This window comes from Podarcis filfolensis, assembly GCF_964270895.1.
Source record: "Podarcis filfolensis genome assembly, chromosome: 16".
Taxonomy (NCBI): Eukaryota; Metazoa; Chordata; class Lepidosauria; order Squamata; family Lacertidae; genus Podarcis; species Podarcis filfolensis.
The window spans coordinates 25,702,065-25,726,965 of NC_139620.1; the positions used below are offsets into that span (position 1 = coordinate 25,702,065).

Sequence of the window (24,901 nt, forward strand, 5' to 3'; positions counted from 1 at the left end):
CTGGGAGTTTGCTAGCTGCATGGGGATCTGAACCCTGGTCTTCCAGGTCCTAGTTTAACAATGTAACCAATATGCCACCACTGGCTCCCCTCTGGGGAGAGAGAGAAGCATTAACACCCCCAACTGTTCTGCTCAGGCTTCATACAACCTCTACCAACCTATCTCAATCTTGGTGGGGCTACAGTGTGTAACTTTTAACCAACCAGTCCTGACTCGGTGCTCTTCAGACATTTTGGACTACAGCTCCCATCAGCCCCAGACAACACACTGTCCTAGCGCAAGTAGTCCATGAAACCAAAGTGAGGATTTTTGAAATGCAAGGAGAGAGGGATTTGGCTCTCCAATGATGCATTGTATCACAACCCCAACCTGTATTTCTCATGCAGCTGGAGACTGGGGCGAGGAGATGACAGACTAGGAGCTGGGGGTGTCTCCAGGGAGATGCAGAGTAAGTGCATCTGAAGCTCTGTGTGACACAGTTTGTCTTCTTTGGGGAAGCGCTTCATACATTAGATTGGCATGTGTGTGCGGTAATATCTGCAGGAGCAGTTTTCCGAATCTATGCACTCTCCTTGAAGTGTGCTCTTGGGAGTACCATTGGGTGGAAAGTCAGGACACCATTTTTTCAGACAAACTAGGGGGAACTGTAGATTGATGGTAGAGCATCTGCTGTGCATGCAGAACGTCCCAGGTTTAATCCCTGGCATATCTAGGTAGGGTTTTAGTGACGAGATTCTGGAGGCAAGCAATTAGGGAGGCTGTTCAGACCTTACTTGTGGACTTCCCAAGAGCATAAGACCACCAGAAGGGTATGCTGGATCAGGCCAGTGGCCCATCTACCCAGTGCCGGATTTAGGGTTGTGTGAGCTGTTCCCCCGCACAGGGCACTGAGCCAAAGAGATGCAAAATTGAGAAGATCCATTTGGGGGCACCAAATGTTGGCCTCGCACAGGACACCATATTACGAAAGATTACCAAAGTCTGCCCCTAATCTAGTCCAGCATCCTGTTCTACCAGTGGCCAACCAGATGCCCCCAAAGGAAAGCCTAGGAGGGGAACCTGAGCACAACTGCCCTCTCCCCTCTGGTTTTCAGCAACTAGTATTCAGAAGCATTACTGCCTCTGACAGTGAAGGCAAAACATAACCATCAAGGTTTATAGCCATTTGGATCTTTTTCCTCCTTGTGTTTATCACTAAGCAAAGTTTTTAAAAAAACAGACTTGATTTTTTTAAAAACAGAGGGGAAGGAGATCAGGGGCCCAGGAGAAAACACCCAGGGCTCAAGCCTTCTGGGCAACCCCCTAGCAACCCTAACACAGGAGGGACCCGCAGGTCATGACAGCAGAACTGGAGCGAGTAGAGTGGTTAACTATCCATCCACATGCACTTCCCCCATACACAGAGTTATGGAAATGCGAAATGGTTGCCTGGAGGAGTCTGTGGAGAGGAGTACTGAACACCTCAGGGGGCGCCTTAATGATCAGGATTGCAGAGTGCCAGTCTCCTCTTATTACATGTGTTATGTCAAGGAGAGAAACCATACCAGCTGGCAAACTGGTCCCCCTCCCTGCATCAGTCTTGTAGAAAACTGTCTTATATCAAGAACTGAGTACTGGTTCACTCAGCTCAGTAATGCCTTGTCTACATAAGAGGTGGGGAACCTGTGGCCCTCCAGGTATTGCTAGACTCCCATCAGCTCCAGTCAGCATAGCTTTTTTGTTTCGTTTCACTAGATTGAAATACTGCTTGGCTGTAAAAAGTCCTCAAAGCACTTTACAAAGAGAACAAAACAATGAAATTGTTAGTAAAAAAAAATAATTCAAAACATTCAAAAATAATTAAAATCAGTGATAAGCTAAAAACCAGGTTAAAGCACATGTCAACATTCTACATCTTTTGGATAGGCTTTGACTTGACTAAACAAAAAATTGTCTAAACAAAAATGCTTTTAGCAGGCACAGAAAGAGTACAGTGAAGGCACCTGCCTGGTGTCAATAGGCAGGGAGTTCCAATGGGTAAGCGCTGCCATATGAAATGATGGAGTTCTTACAAATGCAAAATGCGTATCATATGGCACCCATAGTAATGCTCATTCTGCTGATTAAAGTGGATGAGAGGGCACATGTGGGGCAAGGTTATCTCATAGGTAAACTGGTCCCAAGTTGTTAAGTGTCTTGAACTTGGCCTGGTAACAAATCAGCAACCAGTGTGGATCTCTGAGCACAGATGTTATATGTTGACAGGGTCTCCTGACAGCAGTCGTGCTGCAGCATACTGCACTAACTGCAGCTTCCAGATCAAATGCAAAGGAAGCCCCACGTAGAGCACATTGCAGTACAGTAGAACCTCGGGTTACATACTGTCCTCCTTACGAACGCTTCAGGTAACGAGCTCCGCTAACCCAAAAGTAGATGCTCCTGGTTGCGAACTTTGCCCCAGGATGCAAGCAGAAGTCGTGCGCCGATGGCGTGGTGGCAGCAGGAGGCCCCATTAGCGAAAGCGTGCCTCATGTTAAAAATGGTTTCGGATTAAGAATGGCCCTCTGGAAAGAATTAAGTGCGTAACTGGAGGTACCACTGTAATCTAATCTTGAAGTAACCAGTACATGAACTACTATGGCCAAGCCTTCTCAGTCCAGGAACAGCTGTAGCTGCCATACCAGTTGCAGCTGGTAAAAGGCACTTCTAGCCACTGAGGCTACCTGGGCCTTCAATAACAAAGATAGGTCCAGAATCACCCCCAGACTCTGAACCTTCTCCTTCAGAGATAGGCAACTGACCAATTTCTCAGACACAGGAAGCACACATCCACAGTGTCCCCATCTCGCCAAGATTCAAGCTCATCTTGTTTTTCCTCATCCATCTAAGCACTGCATCCAGGCACTGGTCCAGAGGGCTGCACAGCCTCTTCCAGTTCAGATGTTATGGAGAAATAGAGCCGAGTGTCATCAGCATACTGATGGCACCTTGCCCCAAGATGCCTAATGACCACTCCCAGTGGCTTCACATAGATATTAAATAGCATTGGAGATAAGATAGTGCTATGTGGCACCCCATTAACGTAACTACCCAGGGGCTGAGAAGCACTCACCTAATGCTACTCTCTTGATTTGGTCCTGGAGTTAGGATTGGAACCACTGTAACTCTGATTTCCTCCACATGGATATTGAGGTCACTCGGGACAATCATCCTGAAATCCAACAATACCCCAGAGACTACCTTGGACAGCCCAATCAGGGATGCTGCTGGGCGACAGGGCAATCAATAGACCAGGAGCATACCCAAGCAGTCTCTCTAAGACCCTCTAAGTCAGCCTTTCTCAACCTGTGGGTCCCCAGATGTTGTTGAACTACAACTCCCATCACCCCTAGCTAGCAAGGCCAAAGCTCAGGGATGATGGGAGTTGTAGTCCAACAACATCTGGGGACCCACAGGTTGAGAACCGCTGCTCTAAGTCCAAGATCAAGAAGTTTTCTGGCAAAGGAGTTGGTGGTTATATGGACAATAGCAAGCCACACCCTCACCTTTGAACCCCTAGTCTAGACTGGTGGATGAACATGGTGTTAATTATGGCTCCATCCATCAGAGATGGTCAGGGATGAGGGGATCTGTAGTCTAGCAACATCGGGATGGCTACAGGTTCCTAACATTTGGACTATAGTGACCAGCAGCCCTTCAGATAGGGCGTGTCTCCTAGCCCTACATGAGGATTGAACCTGGGGGTCTTCTGTATGCAGAGCAGATGCTGTGCCCCTGATCATGCAGATGACTCTTAGTGAGCAAAATGGGTGGTTTCTTCCTTTCTATAAAAGCTCTGCAGAAAAGAACTCCTTGAAGCACACATAAGTCCTGCTACTCTTACCATCAAAATACATCACAGCCCGATAGTGTACCTCTCCCCATCTGAGGAGAGGAGGGAGTCCAGCTCGTCCTGTTAGTTCTGCAACAGTATGTACAGCCATCAAGCAGAACGCCCCAAGCTGGAGGGGTGACTTCACACAGTGTGCTATTGGAGCAGGAGGAAGTGTCCCTGAGCTGGAGAAGAGGGCGTCCCAAGGAGAAAAGAAGAGGCTCACAGTGCAGGCAACAGGAGACAGAGCGAGGCATCTCATCAGTGCTGCAGTGGTTGTCTCAATAATGGGCTTTCTGAGACGCTTGGCCAAGCTGACAGTCCTGGCACAGCTCTCTCTCTCTCTTTGCAGCGGAGCAATACCAGGGGGGAGGTGTGTGGGGGAAACAGATGCTCTGTCATTGTGCCTGAGCACCAGCCGCAGTGTCGCATTAGGCTAATGACAGGTTAGGATGTGGGTGTGGTGGAGCATAATTGCTTAATATTAGCAAAGGGCCTTGGTGGAGGTGGACCCAGATGCTGGCATTATGATATGTGAGACGTGCACAGCAAGCTGAAGTGGCCCTCACAGGAGCTAAAGTGAAGCTGCTGGTTCCCAGGTTTGGGGTGTATCAGGAGATGGGCCAATCTGACTGATGGGGTGGGTGCAATCCACTGGGAAATGTCTGTCACAGGCTCCGCTTTGGAGGCCTAGGCAGCAATGTTCTGAATACCAGTTTACTGGAATCTGCAGGAGGGGAGAATGATCTTGTCCATGAGTCCTGCTAGGGGGCTTTTGAATAGGGGCATCTGGTTGGCCACCATAAGAACAAGATTCTGGACTAGATGAGCCATTTGCTTGATCCTAATTTGTACTTTCTGAAATACCGTAATACACAAATCGAAACACAGCCACCCTTTAAAACCTTCACTTTTCCACATTTCACAGTGCAGTTCTCCAGCCAAGTGATGTGCACAAAAATGCATATACTGGCATAAAGTATGCATATAATTGCATATATTAGGGTAAATTATATTAAAAAAATGCATTATATCCCGGGAAGCTACTTTGAAAATGTGTATATTAGGAGAAATTGAAACTAAAATGCTGGTGAATTTTCATGAGCAACTTAAAAAATAAATAAATCTCAAGCTGATGTGGATATGTGGAGAACTGAATCTAAGATTTAAAAATAAGCACGTTGGAGACACCAAAATTGACAAATTTGTTGATTCCCAGCACCAAGGTCCAAAGGGGGCACTTCCTGTGGACAGCTGAATTGCCAGCTATTGTGGTGATTTTGTTTTATAGAAATTTGTTTGTTTGTTTATAAAATATATGATATGATAAAATATATGATAAAATATATGATAAGATAGTATATGAAATCTGTTTACAGCACTAAAAACATAAAACCATAGAATTAAAAACATACACCAATTAATTATTATGGAAGGCTATATTCTTAATTGTAATTTAAAAAGGGCCAAGGAGGTGGGGGCCTGACTACTTTTTATCACTTGATTTAGGAGAGGAAGTTTTGATAGCAGATTTTGGAATTCAAAATAACTATCTTTTGTCAGTAGAAATCAAAATTGAATTAGGAGTATTTCTTTTCTGTATAAATAAATATCTACCTCCATCCTACTAATAGTATGTCACTGACCACCAATGTTTAGTCAGGTTGAATATCCCTACTAGAGCAGATCAACCATAAATTCCTCACAGCATTTGTACTTTTTTGTGGAGATTTTAATGCCTCAGTTGGAGCAACTGCAGAGAGTCTCTTGGTACTTTTCCGCTTAGAAGATATTTTCTTAATCTCACATTGTTCTTTGGACAAGATGATGCACGCACAGAGCCTGAAACTGTTGCAATTTGTATTCCAACATAATTTATATGTTCTTCACGGGAGTCCTCTAGACATATCTAAGGGTCAATATACTTATTTGAACAAGCATGCTGGAAGTGCTTTCAGTCACATTATAGTCTCTCCTTCATTATTCACTTTTGTAGGGGATGGGGGTGGCGCTGTGGTCTAAACCACTGAGCCTCTTGGGCTTGCCAATTGGAAGGCTGACAGTTCGAATCCCCGTGATGGAGTGAGCTCCCATTGCTCTTTCCCAGCTCCTGTCAACTTAGCAGTTCAAAAGCATGCCAATGCAAATAGATAAATAGGTACCACTGCAGTGGGAAGGTAAATGGCGTTTCCGTGCACTTCGGCACTTGTCATGGTCCTCCGTGCACCAGAAGCAGTGTAGTCCTGCTGGCCGCATGACCCAGAAATCTGTCTGTGGACAAACGCCGGCTCCCTCAGCCTGAAAGCGAGATGAGCACCGCAACCCCATAGTTGCCTTTGACTGGACTTAACCCTCCAGGGGTCCTTTACCTTTACCTTTTTATTCACTTTTGTGAACACTTTTGAAGTGCTAGAACAAACAGAAAGCAACTACTTTCCAATATCAGTGATCCTATGTCCTTTAACAGAAAACATACTAACTACCAAATCCTCAAGAGGGTGTTGAGAAATACAGGACATGACAAACTTGAGCCAACTTTTTGTGAGCAAATCTCCAAATCTTGTTGATGTCTTCCAGCAAATTGTCACAGAACCCAGGCCCTATTTGATAGCTTATACAATTAATAACAACACAGAGACAACACTCCTTGACTGGTTTGATGGTCAATGCAAAACGGCTAAGAAAGTTCTGGCTAAAGCAATTAGGGATTCGCATAAGAATTCATCAGAGGCTTCCACAGAAAATGTGATCAAACGTAGATCAAAAGAAAGGAAGCTGAATATACGAAAACCCAGTGGCAGGAACTGGGACTAGCAGTAATGGAAAATAAGGAAGACAAATTCTGGGAACTGGTGGCCCAGAGTTTAAATGAATTGAGATCATCACAAGAAGCGTCAATTCTTGCCTTTGATTGTGTTAAATGTTTCTCCAACATATTTGGTGGCCAATATTTGGCCACCTCATGAGAAGAGAAGACTCCCTGGAAAAGACCCTGATGTTGGGAAAGATTGAGGGCATAAGGAGAAGGAGACGACAGAGAATGAGATGGTTGGACAATGTTCTGGAAGCTACAAACATGAGTTTGACCAAGCTGGAAGACAGGAGTACCTGGTGTGCTCTGGTTCATGGAGTCACGAAGAGTTGGACACGACTAAGCAAGAACAACAAAATCTAGGCAAACATATGTACCAGCAGTGTTTAAGGATTTCTCAGACCTACCTGATTGGCAACCAGTCTCCTGTAATGAGATAAAGGCCATTTTCAAATAATGCTCCTGGAGAAGATATTCTTCCACCTGAGCTCTATAAAGAATACATGGAATCATGAAAGTCTATCCTGGCTGGTTTCTTTACCACCATAAACAACACAGGCCAAATGCCCTCTCGGAGGAGATTGAGTATTATTTTTCTGATTTATAAGAAAGGAGATAGGAAGAATCCAGAAAACTATCAGCCAACTAGCTGGTTAGACACCTCCTCAAAGCTATAGGCATGGTATCTCCTTCAAAATTATCAGACTAGTTGCAAAATAACAACATTGTTCGTGAAGAACAAGTGGGATTCAGAGGAGGGCACAGCATCAATGATCGATGTTTTACTCTTAACCATAAGGAAATATACTAAGAACATTAAGAATTATCCTTATGTAGCCTTTATTGAGTTTTCTGCAGCATTCAACTACTAATTGAAACAGACAGGGAGAAATTTCGAATTGCTAACATTGACTGCAGAACTCTGCTATTCATCCACAAACTATACAGCAATACAAAAAAGAGGTTTAAATGATAGTATGACTGATGCTTTTAAAATGTCATAAGGAGTGAAGCAAGGTTGCATTCTGGCTCCCACTCTTTTTAACTTTTATAGCAATGATTTGGTGTAATATTTAGCCAATGCAAGCTCCACCTCTCCAGTAATTAGGAACAGAAAGGTCTCCTTATTGATGTATGCAGATGAATTAGTGCTCCTCTCTCTTTCTTGATTGGACCTCAAAAATCTCTTGAGGGGTGTTTAGCACATTCTGTAAACAGGAAAGCCTATCTATAAATTACTCTTAAGACCAAGATTATGATTTTTGGCAAAGACAGTCCTAGGTATAAATGATGTTTTAGATCAGTGAGCTATTGAACAAACTTACTCATTTAGATACCTGGGTGTACACTTTAGTGAAAGCCTTTCTTGGAAGTGTCATATGGAAGCAGTGAAAGTTAAAGCACAGAAAACCGTGGGGCATTGATGAAGTTCTTTTACAATAAAGGAGGGGAGCTGATTGAACCTGCCCTTAAGATATTTGGTAGGATAGTGCTTATTCAAATGCTCTAAGGTTTTGCAGTCTGGGTTTTGGAAACTGTGCAGAATATATTATATCTATCATCTATCTATCTATCTATCATCTATCTATCTATCTATCTAACTAAAAATACTCTACCATCAAGAATATCAGAAGCTCTTTTTCACACATAATCCTCATGGCCAACAATTAAGGCAAGAGCGGACAGTGCTCCTTTAAAGTATATTTTAAAAACTGCTACTATGCCTATTGAGAGTTTTCCTGTGCTGTATGGACTTGGGTGATAACCAGCTTGTCAAGGTGTTTTAGAAATGAACTCTGCTTTGACATTGAATAAGTGTCAATCAAGGAATTGGCTTTTCTGGACAGAAGGGACCTACAACTAAACTGGAAACACCAGATTTTCCCCTTGGTATCCACTTTTGAGAAGAGAGCATTTTAGAGCTTGTTATATGACTAAACTCTGACCAGTTTCCTTAAGAACTGCATTTATTGCACTGCGTTGCCAAGTGATGACCACTGCATTCTTGGAAGGCTGCTACAGCAAGGTCCCATAAGCGGGCAGCCTTTGTATTTGTGGTCAACCGCAGGTGGAAGACTTCACTCATTATCTGTTAGCATTAAATAGAGACCCCAGAGATTGCTTTCTGAAACCTTTGTGCACACAAGCAAGCAGGCACAGCCCGGAAGAAATGGTTCAATTTCTTTTGAGTGGCAATAATAGCTTTGCAACACACAAGAGTGACCCTCTATGCATTGGCTTCAAAAAACAAAACAAAAATGCAGGCAAAACAAAACAACCATGGCAAAAGGAGTTAGATAAAAAAAAATACGTTGATGTGGTGATTCAGATATTTAATTTGACATCAAGCTGGATTTGAGTTTGTTGGTGTCTCTGGTAACTTCTCTCTCTTACACCATGGATGTTGGCGAATTGCATTTTAAAAAGGTAAAGTAGTATTAGAATTGGAGCTGTCAGAGATGCACAAGGGAAGCTGTGTTTTAATGCTCAGAATCTTACCAATTTTTTTTTAAATATTTTGCCTGTATGTTCTGAATTATTTTATTAATACTATTGCTTAATACAAGTTTGTCATGGCCTTTGTCTCTAGAACAATAAACTTATGAACTGAACTTTGTACTCAGAATAGAAAGGTTTTAATTGCTATCTAAACAAGGATGTGGCCTCAATAATCGGCAAAGATGGTTAAATGGTAAAAGCCATGCCTATGAAGATGACTTTGCAACATCCCTCATCAGGCTCACACAGAACTTCATAAAAATGCCAGATGCAGAGAGCGCTTGACGTCTCTGGAAAAAGGGGATGTGTGTGTGTTCGTGTGTGTGTGTGTGTGTAAATAATTAATTTCTTTGCAAATGAGGAATTCCAGTGTGGTTTGAGCAGACTGCTTTATGTCTCCCCCAAATCTCTTTGAAGCTAGGGACCTTTTAAAAAACACGCACACAATGCACAGCGTGATGTGAAGCCAGCCTGTTGGTCATAACATCAACAGCTGCTCCAGATGGACTGGAAGTGCTATTGGCTGCTGACGCCAGACCCTTGCAGAAAGTGCTCCAGTGTTCTGCAAAGAATCAAATGTGCTTCAATCTGCCTTTGGGGTCAGATTGCACTTCCCAGCAGCAGCAATGTGGGGGATCTTTGCTATGCCATTGACGTAACATTGAGAAGAAGAAAAACTCTGTCATGACTCTCAGATTTGGCCCCTTTGCGGAAGATTTAAATGGCAATGAAACAAGGCTGCTGCATTCAGAGGATGATCCTCAGTGCTTTCCCCTTGGTCCCCCTGACCTGAGGAGGGAGCTATTCTGCCTTTCTCAGACTTGGAGATATTTCCACACCCGCTATGGTGCAGAAGTCAGCCCACAGTTGAACTATGGAACTCGCTCACACAGGAGGTAGTGATGGCCACCAACTTAGGTGGCCTTAAAAGAGGATTAGACAAATTCATGGTGGACAAGGCTATCAGTGGCTACTAGCCACAATGGCTATGCTCTGCCTCCACAGTTGGAGGCAGTAGTGTTTCTGAATATCAGTCACTGGAAACCACAGGAGAGGAGGGGACTCTTGTGTCCAAGTCCTCCATAGTTCGCTTTGGCTTATCTGCTTGGCCAGTGAGAGAACAGGATACCTGAACTAGATGGATCATTGGCTGGACCCAGAAGGCTCTTCTTATTTCTGCAGAAACAGATAAGGTTTCCTACACATGGCACAAACAGCTCCCCAAGGAAGTGGGTCATAGGAATGTAAACCTTACACAATGCTTACTCCATCCAGTTCAAATTGCCTACAGTGACTAGCAGCAGCGATCAAGGATTTCAGGCTGGGTGTCTCCTAGCCCGACCTAGAGCTGATGGGCACTGAACCTGAGGCCTTCATGTAAAACAGGTGCTGTGCTACAGGAATCTGCCTTCTACTGAGTCGGACCTTTAGTCCATCTAGCTCAGGATCGCCTACAGTGATTGGCAGGGGGCATTCCCAGCCCTACCTGGGGATTGAACCTGGGACCTTCTGCATCCAAAGCAGATGCCGTACCACTGATCAATGAGCCTTCCTCTTGAGGTCAGCTGCGGCTCAGGGCTTGCTAGCCTACTAAGTCCTCTGATGGAATGTTTCCTTGAATTCTATTTATTTATTTATTTAAAAACATTTACAAACCACTTAATATTTAAAAAGCACAACACAAAAAGTATAAACATAGAATAAAAGTACAGTATAAAACCACTAGAACATATAAATGCGGTTTTTTTGTCTGCCTGGATGGAGGAAAGGGAGGTGCTGTGTGTGTGTGTGTGTGTGTGTGTGTGAGAGAGAGAGAGAGAGAGAGAGAGAGAACTAGCTTACTGTACAAAGGTAAAATTTGCATCAGTTACTCCACCCACTTTTGCCTCTGACCCCACCCACCACTGGCATGTGGCCCCCTGGGAGGTTGCCTAGGAGTGAATGTGGCCCTTGGACTGAAAAAGGTTCCTCAGCCCTGTTCTACGCTGACTGGCATCAACCCTCCAGGGTTTCAAGCAAACACCCTTTCACAGCCCTACTGGAGATGCAGAAGACAGAGGGATGGAGCCTGAGACCTTTTGCATGCAAACAAGATGTTCTTCTACTGAGCTGGGACCCTTCCCCAAAAGGCTTGTTTTAAAGACTAGCAAGTTTATTACGGCATCAGCTTTTTGTGGACCAGAGCCCACTTTGTCAGAGGCATGACGTAGGGAGTGCAGATGTTCAGATTCTTTGATAAGGGGGGGTGGACCGATCAGACAGCCTCGGAAGGCAAGGAATGGTGGCCAATGAGTCACATTCTCCAGGCAGAGCTCAGACAAGATTGGAAAGAACGGAGTGACCCAGCCCAAGTAGCAGCGGCTGGGTCGCAATAAATCAGCAGAGCGAGGAAACACAAAACAACAGGAGCATTAAAACCCGAAGGAGGACAGCAATTTCCTCTAGTGAGCCATGAAATATGGATTCCATAGTAGCAAATGTGCTGATACAATACGATACGATACGATAATCTTTATTGTCATTGTCTCCATTGAACCCTCATCACCCTGAATTACAGCTCCCATAATTATTTGGGGAAGCCATGCCTATCTAAAGTGGTATCATAGTGCTTTAAGTATATGGTGTGTATGTGGCTTTAGCTGGTTCCACCAATCATTGACTCTGCCTCTGTCTGCCATTGGCTTTGGCTCCGTCTACTGTTGGACTCCATGCCTTCTGCTCTACCAGGGCACTGGCCGCCACAGGCTGACGCACTGAAGTCCCAGAATAAACTAGCAGAGAGTCATCAATTGCCCCTTTTGGCATCCTCAGAGGCACTGGTCCTTAATAGATCTCCCAAGTCTTCTTGTCCTCCTGGACTGCACTGCCTCCCTCTCTGATTGCTTATTCACAACCTTACCAAGATGCACTGAATCTACCAGAAATCACTGGTGGCTGTGTGGCTCATTGGCAGAGCACATGTTATGCGTGCAGAAGGGTCCAGGTTTTATTCCCAGTTACTCCAGTTAGCAGGGCTGGGAAATACCTGCCTGCATGAACTCTGGGAAGCCAGTCAGATCAGACAGTCCTGAGGTAGACTGACCAATGATTTGGTGGAAGGCAGTTTCCTATGTTTATGGGTGACTCAGGAAGCCTGAGTGTCTCAGTGAGTGTCTGTCGGCCACTACAGGTGCAACTGGCCTCATGGCTTGGAAATTTGATTTTATCACTCCAGTTCTACATAATTTGCAGAAGGCTAGAGATCTGGGTACCTTGGGAGCTGCCTTTTCCTTGCACCCTCTGATTGACATCTGAGGCCCGGCTTCAAATCTCTCAGCAGGCAAGGGTGGTGTCAACTATGGGCAGAGCTTTTTCTGCTGCAGCTCCTACCCTATGGGATGCTTTCCCAGGTGAGGTCTGTCAGGCCCCATTGCCATTGAGAAACTTTCAGTTAATTGTGTCATTTTTTTCTGGTTCAGTTCTGTGTTATTTTCGTGCCGCTGCAATTTGTTAAACAGGTTGGATAATGTTAAATAGGAGCCTTGGAGCTGCAATGTGTTGACATCTCAGTGCATATCTTGTCCTCATATTTTCTCTCCTTTTTTGGCAAAGAAATTAAAAGGAAGCAATTGTTTTCTTCTGTAAAGCTTCTGATTTCTGTAAATAAGTTAAAAGGGAGCAATTGCTATCTTCTGTAAAGCTTCTGATTTTGTTTTAAAACATCTATGTTTTTATTATGTATAATATGATGAGTGAAATAAAAAAAATAAAATGAAAGCCTAGGTGGAGCTTAAAAACATTTTTAAGGGGTTATGTTTGTTTTGCTTGGTTTATTATTATGAGTGTCTCTTAGCTGCCATGAGTCTCTTTGGGAAAATAGGGTAGAAAAACTGAAATAAAATAACCAAAGGCACACTGTTACAGAAGAGAGTGTGTGGTGGCGGTGGTGGCAGCTGAATTTGACTTCTGCAAGCCTGTTACAAGATACACACAGAGGTTTCTTCTGCTACATGATCTCCAGACCTGAGAAAGTAGCCAAACTGAGACCCGGAGCAAACCCCTTCGTAATTAGTTCAGATTCTCAGCTACTGCTTAAAATGACTCATACGGCTAGAGGCCTTGCTGCTGCTCCTCCTCATGTTCTGTGCACACATTTCTACAAGTCAGGATCTGAGCATCTGCTTCCGTCAGCCACCATCCATTTCTCTCATTCTTATGGGCACCAGCTCAGAGGAAGCACTCCTGCCAGCAATGCCATGGTGGCACCAACCATTCCAGATCTGCCTTCAGGGACTCATGTGCCCCGAGGTCTGAGGATCTGCTATCTCTCCCTCTTTCTCTTTTGCCCTTCTCTCTTCTCCCAGGCCCATTTTCTTGTCGGTGCTGTGATAAGATAGGAAACCACTTATGTGAAGTAGAAAAGGAAACGCCATCTCAGGCCGGCAAATGTTGTGGGTGGATGTGGCTCCGTCGTAGAGCACGTGGCCTGCAGCTCCAGTTACAAATGTTGGGAGATGTAGGAGAGGCAAGAGGAAGGACTTCTTGACACAGTGCATAGTTCAGCAGTGGAATTTGCTTAAAGAGGAGGCAGTGATGGCCACAAACTTGGATGGCTTTAAAAGAGGGTTAGACAAATTCATCTTGATGGCTACTAGCCATGGGGGCTATTGTTCTACCTCTACTGTGAGAGCCACTAAATATCTCCGAATGCTGGTTGCTGGAAGCCACAGGAGGGGAGACTGCTGGGGAGCTCAGGTCCTGCTTATAGGCTTCCCATTGAGATGTCTAGTTTGCCACTGTGAGAAAACGATGCTGGATTAGATGGGCCACTAGCCTGATCTGGCAGGCTCCTCTCGTGTTCTTATACAAGGTTCTCAGGCTCTAGGAACTTGGACTCAAACTTTTTTGGCAGCCCCATATATAAATAGTCAGCCACTTAGTTCTGGCTTCATGGTGTATGCAAGGCTTTGGGTTCCAGGGTCAATTACAGATGGCTCTCAATTTCAAGTATAGAGCTGGGAGAAAGCAAGGGGAAGAGCCATAGCTCAGTGGTAGAGCATGTGTTCTGTGTGCAGAAGGTCCCTGGTTCAGCCCCTGGTGTCTCCAGATAGGACTGGGAAAGACACCTGTCTGAAACCCTGGATAGCTGCTGCCAGTCAGTGTAGAGAAAATGGACCCCGGTGTTCTTACTTGGTATGAGGCAGCTTTGTAGGTTTCTGTGATGCAGAAAGAATCCCCAAAGATAGAAAGTCTAAATTTGTTGAGTAATCCTCTGCTTTTCAGCAGATTCATGAACTGATTAAATTCACATCAATTTGCACATTTAAACACCCATATAGGCTCTGTTTTCAACTACTAGAGGATTTGTGAGATAAATGATGATGTTGTATAAGCAAAAGCTGCCGTGTATTACTAGAGGCGAAGGGCATCCTTCATACTGGCATATTCTATTCCCTTTCACCAAAACCCAAAGAGCCCCCAAATGCAAACCCTTAGCTTACATCACTCTCAGCCACTACCAATTAATCAACAAAAAAATTAAGTTGATTAACCTGCTGGTGAAACTGTTCAAAGCCTAGTGTAAAATATTGGTTTTGTCCGTCCCCCTTACAGTGTGTGTGTGTGTGTGTGTGTGTGTGTGTGTGTGTGTGTGTGAGAGAGAGAGAGAGAGAGAGAGAGGGTGGGGAATGAATCCCCCAAATGTTGGAGGGGTAGGGTCATTCCACACCTGTCCGTATCTGTGTGATGCAGGCCCTGCTCAAGGAGAGAGTCTTGCCAAACCTCTCAAGAAGCCCTGCACTGGTGGTGGATGTGTTCTGTTCATCTGTTTTCTTGCACTCAATTTGCTCAGGCCCTTCTTAGTGCCTCTAAGTGGATTGCGCTCCTCCCAGCTGTCTTCTCTGGGCATCGAAATGCTCAGTGTTTGAGGGGATAGAACAGAGCACTGTGGCAGTCTCTGAGCACTGAGGGCAAAGGTAGAAACTGACTTCTTGTGGGGGCTTCTTTGCTCTTCATCCTCCCTCCAATGAGTCAAACCAGATTCCTCCTCCTCCTCCTCCTATCCTGAGTGGTGGGAGGGATCAGAACTTTAATCTGATGTAGATTATATCCATCCACCCACTCCCTCCTTCTCTTCCTCTTTCTTTCCGTTCCTCCCTCCTTCCCTCTCTGCTGCTGCTCCCCTCCTTTCCTTTCCCTTCCCTTCCTGCTTCATCTCTTCAAAGAAGTGAGCAGAAAGTTAACAAGCAGAAAGAAAGAGAGGGAGGGAGGGAAGGAGGGAAGGAGATGAATGAGTGAAGGAAGGGAAGAAGAAGAGAGCTCTCAGAAGAGAGGCGCCCTGCACTTGTGCCCAGTGGAGCTCTAGATTTGACTGCTGCCGCCTCTCTCCCTTTGCTCCTAAGGACTGCCTTTCATGGAACCAATTGCCCGCTTCCCTTTCTAAGCCTGTCTCCCGGAAAGGCAGCTTCAGCATATTATGGGCAACTGTGTGAAGTCTCCACTGAGAAACCTCTCAAAAAAGGTACGTTTCCCCCCAGCATCTTTGGGACAGGGTGACCACTTGGTGTCGCTTAAACAGGTAGGGAGGGTTTGTGGGAAGCAGGTGGAGATGTGTCTCCCAAACTCCCCACCTAAAGTTGGTCATCGGTCAGGCAGCGCAGAGGCTGAGAACAGTCACTTGTGGGTGTTTGTGTGCATGAAAGCATGATCCCGTCCATGTGCAGTTGTGTGTCGACACAGAGGTATGTGCAGTTGTGGGCACATGTTTGCAAAACATGGGGCATGAGGCACTAGGAAGCACTCCAGCACAAGCTGCATATAAATGATCAGGAGATGCTCCTCTTGGTATAGGTGCCATTAATTGCCTTGAGAATTGTGCAGGAGATCCTCTCGGGATTGTTGCGCCCAGTGCCTTTTTTCTGGGGGGACACATACCCCTAAACGTTTTGTGAATCGAAGTTTGGCCTCATTGAGGGACAGTATTTCAATACTAGTAGGAAAATGAGAGTATCCCTAAACATTTTTTTAGAAAAAAGCACTGGTTGTGCCCCTTGTTGGTTGATTACAAGTGTGTTCACGTTTCTGTACCTAAACATACTAGCACACATGTTTTGTACAAAGCTACCAACTGAAGCATCTTTCTATGGGTGTAGGTGCACTTGTGGCTTTGTGCATAGATGTGCAGAGCGCAAATCCATTAGCGCATATTCTTCATTAGGGACACAACTAAATGGTGTCTAGTTTGCGGTGCATTTTGTGTTATCGCAATCAGGCTGTTTGAGCCACAAGCGCATATCCTGGCTAGGTTGTCCCCTGTGCTTCCATCAGGGTCTGTGATCAGTCATCCCTGTTGAAACAAAGATTTTAGGGTATTGCTAGCAGCTACTGCACTCTGGGACAGGGGAAGATGTGACTTCCTTCCCAAATCCCCCTCTGCTCTTCCCCAGTTTTCTGTTGGGGGGTGGGTCCAGCCGCTGTTTCTTCAGCCCCACCTTCTGCATTAATGTAGGTCAGCCCTTCCGGCAGTTATGTGCCAGTCCTCATTTACCCTGGAAGAATCACTTCCATGGTAAACAACAATGACCTTTAAAGCATGAAATGGACTGGATTTTGCATCGTTTAGGGTGCACGTTTTCCTATGTGCTGCTTCACACCCCCTTTTCTCTGAGGCCTTGTCCTGTCTCCCCCATCCATGAGGGTAAGTTGCTGGGCCTTTTCTGGGATAGTTTGTACCCTTTGGAATTATTTGTTGGGTGAAAGCCATAACGTTCATTTCAGCACACTGTCGATGCTTTTTTAAAAATGCGTTTTTGAGTAGTTAATCTTAACTGGCTGTTGATGCTGCTGTTAAGTTCTGTGTTTATAACTCGGCTGAGGGTTTCAGTGGGTGTTTTCGTCTATAGCGAAGTGTTTGGATTTTAGCTGCGTGATCAATTGTGCTCAAGGTTCTTCCCCCCCATACATTCTTATTGAATCTTCCTGTGATTTTCTGCTGTAATCACTTCAAGTAACTTTTGGCAGAGAATGCAACAGATAGGCTTTATAAATAAAACTAGCAATACAGCAGAGCACCCACATAGCATTTACTGATTCCCTGCTTCCCCTTCCATTTCTATGCTCTGTCAAAAAGGTATATTCGTGGAAATAATTAACACACACACCCCACGACTGAACTGTGAATGGAGTTCAACCTGGAAGGTGAGCACACATTTGCCCAATAACACAACCAGGCACTTCCAACTTGTTGTGGCATCAGTGGCAGTGCAGGAACAGTAGCCATCTGTTAGTAATTGGATGATGCTGGTGATACAGGGAAGGGCCGTAGCTCTATGGCAGAGCACCCACTTTGCATGCAGAAAGTCCCAGGTTCAATTCCTGACAGCATCTCTAGGTAGGGCCAGGAAAGGTTCCCTGCCTAAAAACCCTAGAGAGCCATTGCTGCCACCCAGTGAGGACAATACTGATCTCTGTATAAAGCAGCTTCCTGTGTTCTTAATGACAAGTGGAGCAAGGGATTATTGAAACAGAAGGAATAAGTGAAGTGAGCCCACCCTGTAAGCAGATGCAGATATTTGCGCAGGTTCAAAAGGGTGTGAGTTTGTGGGATTGTGCAGATGGTGCTTGGGATGAACGTCTGTGCTCCTCTGCATGTATCTGTGTGCACATTGATCCAGTTATGCACAGTGACGTAGCCACACATATGGACAGATGCTCACATCTATGCCCCACACCTATCTGCGGGGTGACCTTCTCCTCTATGAACACATGTCTGTCCTGGCATGTGTTTAAGCTTCCCCCACATATGTGCTCCTGGTATGTAAATGTCTGTGTTTCAGATCCCTCCCTCTCCCAGGTGGTTCGTGTGAGTGTTGGCATTCAGCCAATGGACTGCTTTATGTTGAAGTGCTCAGAATAGTTTGTGGACACAGAAGCAGCAGCAGCAGCAGCAGCAGCAGCAGCAGCAGCAGTGTAGCGGTAACATGCGTGGCTGTTGAGCTGGCAATGGAGCTGATTCTCCACCATTGCAAACTTCAAAATAAACTTCTGGACAAAAAGCTTCCTAAATTTGCTTGCTGAGAGTCCTAGCAAATGGATATTGAACAGACTCACAAGGCTTAATTGATAGATTAATCAAAGTAAAGTTTTAGTTGACTGACTGGTTGATGGAGCCAATTTTTACTAATGGTTGCAGTGTTTTTGTTCAGCGCAGGCATGTCTTCCTAGATAACAAAAAAGAAGAAGCAATGTCAGAGCTGCCCAAGGTCCCAGCTCACAAAGGACCAACGCTGCTTCGTTGTTAGGTACAGTCTTTATTGAAGTTCAGTTTCACTTCCAGAGCCGCAGCGCGCAGCTCTACGTCTCAACTGTCAGACCGCTGATGCTCCGTCTGAGTCTCCTCCCCCCTGACACCAATTTAAGACTCTAGCCTTACTCCACCTCTTCCTCAGTTCCTTCCGCCTCTGGTTTCGCCTGGCCGTTGGGGTCTCGCCCTTTCTAGCCTCTTCTGACGCTGAGTCCCCTGAGCCTTCCCCCTCCCTCCGGCGGGCTTTAGGAGCTGGTTCCCCATCCAGGTCTCCTGCTGTTCCCCGCGCCTGTACATTTGAACTTGGCGCGCGCGCCCAGCCGGTAACTTTTCTCCTGACCGTTTCACTGCTGCTGCTGTCACTGCTTCCCCCTCTGGGGGGGCTAGCTGCAACTGACCTCCCCTCCGTTGGAGGCGTGGTCAGCCCTGACTCACTCTCTCTCCCCGCTGGAGGAGACGCTGGCCCTGACACATGTGACTCTTCCCCCCCACTACGCTCTGGTGGGGAAACTGGTCCCAATCCCCCACTGCTGCTTTGGGGTTCCCCTCTGTCTCCTTGTTTCTGGTGCGTCCCCCCTGGGACCCCCCTTGCCCTGACCATAGGCGCCCCCTTCTGGGAATCTTCTGATTCGCTGGAGAAGCTCATGGAATCTCTTGGGCCACTGTCATACTCCCCTACGCTGCCCTCGGATTCTTCCCCTTCGCTCTCCATTTCCTCTCTCCCCAGTGCTCCTGCTCCTGAGTCCCTGACAAGCAAACTATCCCATGTTCCAATGAACAGAGCCTTTGTTTTGACATGCCATGTGCTGTCTTGTGCTTCCTTTAGTATCTCCAAAAGGCACCCCTGGTGCTATCCAAATGTATTTAACCCATTAATTATTTGTGGGGCAGGTCAGATGTAAACTGCTGACATCCTACTGGCCAGATACATCTTACTAATAGTTTTCCGAACCTCTGACATAAGATTCTAAGGTCAGGGCTGATGAAATTCTCTTTCCAGAAGTTTCAAGCCAATGAAAGGAGGAAGTGCTCTCTTAATGATAGGGCCAGCCCTCTGCCTAATGGTAGGGTCAACTGACACTCAAGTTATCCCACCAATGCCTATGATGAAATAACTTTCGCATTGTTTCGAGAGCCTGTTTTGGGTTTCAACAGAGACAACATATAAACACACACACACCTGTCTGTTCGGCATGGAGCACAATGCCATCCATGCTTCCCTCTCTGGAAAACTTTGTTCTCTGTCCCATGTAGCAAACAGAGGGACATCCCTTCTGCTGTGTGGTCTTCATGAGGACAGTTCTGTACCGAGCCGTGTACTTTGCTTTCTGTCACATATGTGTTGTTGTTGTGGATTCTGGCCTTGATGCTATTCTTGCGCCGTGATGCCAATAGCATCATACCTTGGCAGATTGACTCAGGGCTGTGTGTTTTTGTTAAAAAAAGAAAAATGCCAGCTCCCATCAAGCTGGATATGTGTGTCGTGCAACAAACACACGTGGCCTCTAAACACAGCCGTGCATGCAAATCTGTGAGCATCTGTGTCCGTGTTCTCAGCCCTGCCAAAAGGAGGGTGCAATGCTTTGCAGCACTGCCTTTTTTTAATTTTTGGAAGGAGATTGCCCAAAGCTGCCAGCAGCACCATGAAGAAACAAGCTCCCTTTCTCTGTCTCCCATGAAAACAACGATGGGGTTGTTAATGTTTACTGCGTATGATCCAAAGGTCCCTGTGAAGGGAAGACGGCTAGCTTTTTATAGCTGCATGAGAATGTCAGGATGAAACGTTTCTGCCAGAGCCCAGGCCGATGCATTGCTATATAAGGCAGCCGTTGCTTCTCCAGTGGGGCCAGGAACTCTCAAGACCAGATTCCACTCTGGGGTCCCAGAATGCTGCTGGGAGGTGCCTCTTGTGAAAGCAAAACAAGACAGCACCCCACGTAATGTGGAAGAGAGGAGGGTGGTGGAGGCTGAGCAGGATTTCTGATGGCGAGGGAGCCAAACAGGCTGCATTAGGTTTGAGTGAATGACCAAAGGCCCACTGTGCCCTTTGCCACTGATTCAGTAATACTTGATATTTTGCTAAAAAGAAATACGCTCAGCATTGAAGCCCTGCTCTTTGAAATCCTTTGAAATGCACAGACAGTCACTTCTGGAATTTCGACAGGCACTACCCTTCTGCTATCTTCCTTTACATTAGTATTATTATTATTATTATTATTAATTTATTTATTCCACTATTTTCAAAAATGAAACGCAAAGCATCTTTAAAAAAATGAACAATAAAAACAAGGATAGAACAACCTGAAATGCACAAATAACATGCAGGTAACTTTAAGGACTAGAAACTTACTTTTTAAAAAACCTGAGTCGCAGGACACTTACTTCTGTGGCCATTGCCCATTTTGTGCTTGTTCCCATATGGCCAGACCTAACTCCTCATCAAATGACCAAATAGTGTATATTGAATGCATGGAGATAAAGGTGGGATTATGGCCCCACTAGAACACCAGTTTATTCATTGGCTCTTCTGAACAGACAACTTAAGTCTGTCCTTACGTCTCCTGCATACAGACAGCTGTTGAAATGGAGCAGGGAAATCCAGCTGCGATGCTGGTGTTCCACACAATATCTTTTCCTAGGTGTCACCGAGGGTAGACACAGATTGGAGAGACGCAGGTGGGTGGCACCTGCCCCTGCAATGCCTAATTTGGGCCTGAGGCCTCTCCAGCATCCTGCTCTTTCTCAGGCTTCATAGAGACTAGCAACTTTGGAAATCTTTCCCTTTTTAAAAAATGCCCACTGACATTCTCAGGGAACTCAGTTCTGTATGCAGTTCCGACATTCCAGCAGTGTCACCTTGGGAATACCAGGCCGCCCTGTGTATTGTAAGCAAACTTATATTGGTACACATGGGAAGCGCTGTGGTTACTAATATGCAGCTGCTCCAAGTGTCTTGCCAGGATGTACGGGCCGCCCAATTCATGTTCAGCAGGAGCCCCAAGAGACACTTCTGTCATCAGCCTCCTCTTGAACTCACAAAGAGCTACGCCTGTGCCTTGCAGGCTAGGCATGATTTCACCTCCAATTGTTTTGGTCCAGGCAGCAGAGGAGATCAGAGAAACCCTTTCTTCTTCTCTGCCCTCTTTCTAGTCTGTTGCTGGAAGGACGTCCCCAGTGCACAGAGGGCTTTTGATGTCATTTCCAAAGTGGGGGGCGGGGGGGGGGCGACGACCTTTCTTGGCCGCTGGAAGTGAATTCTAGTCCCTGGCTGCTCAGAGCTGTAACAAACAGAAGGGGTGTGTATGTGTGAAGTGGTATGTATTGAAAGATGAGGGGTAGGGGGTGGGGGAGACAGACGTAACTTACTAAGCAAGGTGGAAATGGTTTGTACACATCTTTGCTGTCCTGTACACACATATACCTCTCTGGGGAGGGGAGAAAGGTTCTGCAACTTCTTAGCAAGTCCTTGCAGGGGAGGAGACAGGGGTAGGTGCTGAGCACCTACTGGCTAGTATCTGAATATCGCCAGCATATTTCCCCTTGCACAAATCCCTGTGGTACATTTTCAACAGCTTTACAGTTTTCAATAGTTTTAGAGTGTTATTTAGGGGTGGGTGGAGGTGGTGTGGTAAAAGGGGGGGCGAATGTGACACTTAAAACATTTCGATATTCCTTAAAAGCACAAGGGAAGCTCAAAGAATCAGTCCACAGTTTCTGCTTGCGCTGCAAATGGTGACGCCAGGTTCCTGTGGCAGGAAAAGAGCCTCTGTTCAGATGGTTACGTCTGTCTTCCCCTTAAGTCTGGACTAGCCTTCGCCAACCATGTGCCCTCCAAGGTATTTTGGATCATAACTCCCATCAGCCCCGGCCTGGCCATGCTGGCTGGGGCTGATGGGAGTTGTGGTCCAAAACACCTTGATGGGCCAAAGGTTAGCCAAGGGCTAGGCTGGCCTCTCTGCCCACTGAAAGCATTGGAGCAGACCTGGGAGGAATCGGGAGGTAACTTCCTCTATTGTATCATTTGCTTGCTGCTGGTTTGGCGGAGAAGATCCACCATGAGGACAAGACATGCTATACAGCTGTCCAGACGAGCGAGGAGGGGTCAACAGCCGGGGAATACCAAGGCCCGCTCATGGTGCTGGCCCAGAACTGCGCTGTGATGCACAACATCCTGGGGCCGGCGTGTATCTTCCTCAGGAAGGGATTCGCAGAGAACAGGCAGCCAGTACGTAAGTTGCACCCGGACGGGCAAGGCAAACGCTGCAGAGCCCAGAGGGTGTGTGGAATCATGTGCCCTCGCCCGCCTGTGGATTGAAAGCAAAAAAAAAGCATGTCGCCACCTGGGTCTCAAGAGATCCCCATCACCTCCTTCCCAGCCCAGAATGGTTGGGGTGTGGGGAATGGGGGGAGAAATGGTCAGCACTGCGGCCAACAATCGCTTCTCCTCTCGTACCCGTGGTTCAATAAAACACAATGCTAATAAAGCAAACGTGCAGCCCTTTCACGACACCCAAAATCAGCTGCTCGAGGCAACTGCCTCATTCTGGCTCGTGGTAGGGCCAGTCCTAATGGTAGGGCCGGCTAAGTAGCATCCAAAACCTGTCACTTCACTTTGCCACATCAGCAGGGTCAACTTTGAGTCATTACATCAGTCAATCTGTCATGGGTGCTTTAGCTGAGATACCTGCGTTGCAGGGGGTTGGACTAGATGACCCTGGGGGTCCCTTCCAACTCTACAGATCTACGATTCCTGAGACACCTTACAGCAGAGGAACCTCAGGCCCAAGGGTCAAATGTGCCCCCCAGCATCTCTAGCTGTCTCTCAGAACTCTCCCCAGGCAGCACCCCTCATTGCCCATCTCCAATGTGTTTTTGGCTGGCTGGAATGTGTCATTGATCTCTGCTCATGGCTCTTGCTTCCCTGGAAGGAGGGTACATAGGAGGGCTGTGAGTGTAGAAGCTGGCTGACTGTACAAAGGTAACATTTACAAGTGTTGCTCCACCCACTGCTGTCTCTGGCCCTGCCCACCACTGGTATGTGGTCCTCTGAATCTTTCCCAGTAGGGAATGTGGCCCTCAGGCTGAAAAATGGTCCCCAACCCTGTTTTATGGGGTAAAGTTGGACATCTGTTACTCCAGGTTTGTCAATGAGAATAACCCTTACTTTGGCCCTTACTATGTCATGGGGAGGAGAATCCTTAGAGAGAGAGAACCAGGCAAACTGCCACTAAGGTTTACTGCCGCCACCCCTTCCGATCAGTCTAAATAAAAGCAGCAGGAGAAATTGGATAATGGCACACTTTGAAATTGCTGGCTTGGTGAGGGAGATTTTCAGCTCAAGAGATCCTCCTCCAACAAGGAGAGAGGAATCTTTGCTTTGGCTAGGGAGCAGGCAGGAATGTGATTAATTTCTCCTTGAAGAGTGAATCCTACCTAATTTGCACATTCCCAAACAACATACAAACCAAAACACGGCTGTCCTTTGAAAAACCCACATCTCTCTTAATTTTGCAACGCAGTTCTCCAGCTAAGCAACACGTGAAAAATGCTTATGTGAGTCCAGAAAAATGCACATATTGTAACATTAAAAAAAGCATTATGTAAGGGGAATACTGAATTGCAAAAATGTGCTACATCAGGCAAAACTGCATACAATAATGAGTTGATTAGGAGAAATTTACATTAAATTGCTGATGAATTTTCATTAGGGCTTTTGTTTTCTTAAATAACAATCACAAACTGATGTGGAAATGCAGAGAACTGAACTTCGGAATGGACAGATGAGCAACTGAGAGAAACCGAAACGGAGGGATTTCCCCAGCCCTATCTCTGGCCCACCCCTCTGCAACCCAGTGGGTTTGCCCCACTGGAAGGAGACTCTGAGCACCTGCTGTTCTTTCACAAGCACAGGAGTCGGTGGGGAACTAGCTTTGTGGGCTTGAGACCCAGGAAATGGAGGACACCCTTTTGTGGGAACCTGCTGTGGGCCTAGAGCAGCTTGATGGGGGCAAGGAGGTAGAGGCTGAGAACTGGGAGTGGTCTGCCCACCTTCCTCTGCCCTCAATTACCTGGGGATCTGGAGATGTTGCCCCTTCTTCCTGGGCAGCCAGCAGTGCATTTCCAGCCTGGGCTTTCCTTTCTCTTGCTGCAGCTTTCTCCACCCATCCCATCTACCCTTGAAAACAAAATGTTGGGCGTTTGCAAGTACTTCCTGCCTGGGCTGAATCACTGTCTCATGTTACCTTTGTCTGCAGATGCTCCAGTCTCTCTCAGGAGCTGCCTTTCTGCCCTAGACATCTGAGGAATGGATGGGGCCATAGCTTAGTGGTAGAGCATCTATTTTGCATGCAGATGGTCCCAGGTCCAATCCCCAGCAGCCTCTCCAGGTAGGCCTGGAGGAGACCTCTGAGTCTGAAACCCTGGAGAGCCATTACTGCCAGTCAGGGTAGATAACAGTGAA

The 24,901-nt window shown here is 46.3% G+C and overlaps 2 protein-coding genes across 12 annotated transcripts in view; both read left to right on the top strand.

Annotated features, from left to right (window-relative positions):
• CABP1 (calcium binding protein 1) overlaps positions 1 to 24,901 on the top strand; it is a 74,862-nt gene that overhangs the window by 41,127 nt on the left and 8,834 nt on the right. For 4 of the 11 annotated variants that reach the window (XM_083590428.1, XM_083590427.1, XM_083590420.1 and 1 more), the window contains one exon: positions 22,490 to 22,666. The exons of 1 other annotated variant lie outside the window; for it this stretch is intronic. In XM_083590428.1, coding sequence (XP_083446554.1) covers positions 22,490 to 22,666 — 177 coding nt within the window. Of the gene's footprint in view, positions 1 to 15,541; positions 15,661 to 16,459; positions 16,837 to 22,489; positions 22,671 to 24,901 lie in introns of those variants that run through there. 6 more of the 11 variants (XM_083590425.1, XM_083590424.1, XM_083590426.1 and 3 more) reach the window with 4 other exon arrangements.
• HNF1A (HNF1 homeobox A) overlaps positions 1 to 24,901 on the top strand; it is a 215,194-nt gene that overhangs the window by 31,282 nt on the left and 159,011 nt on the right. The window lies entirely within an intron of this gene.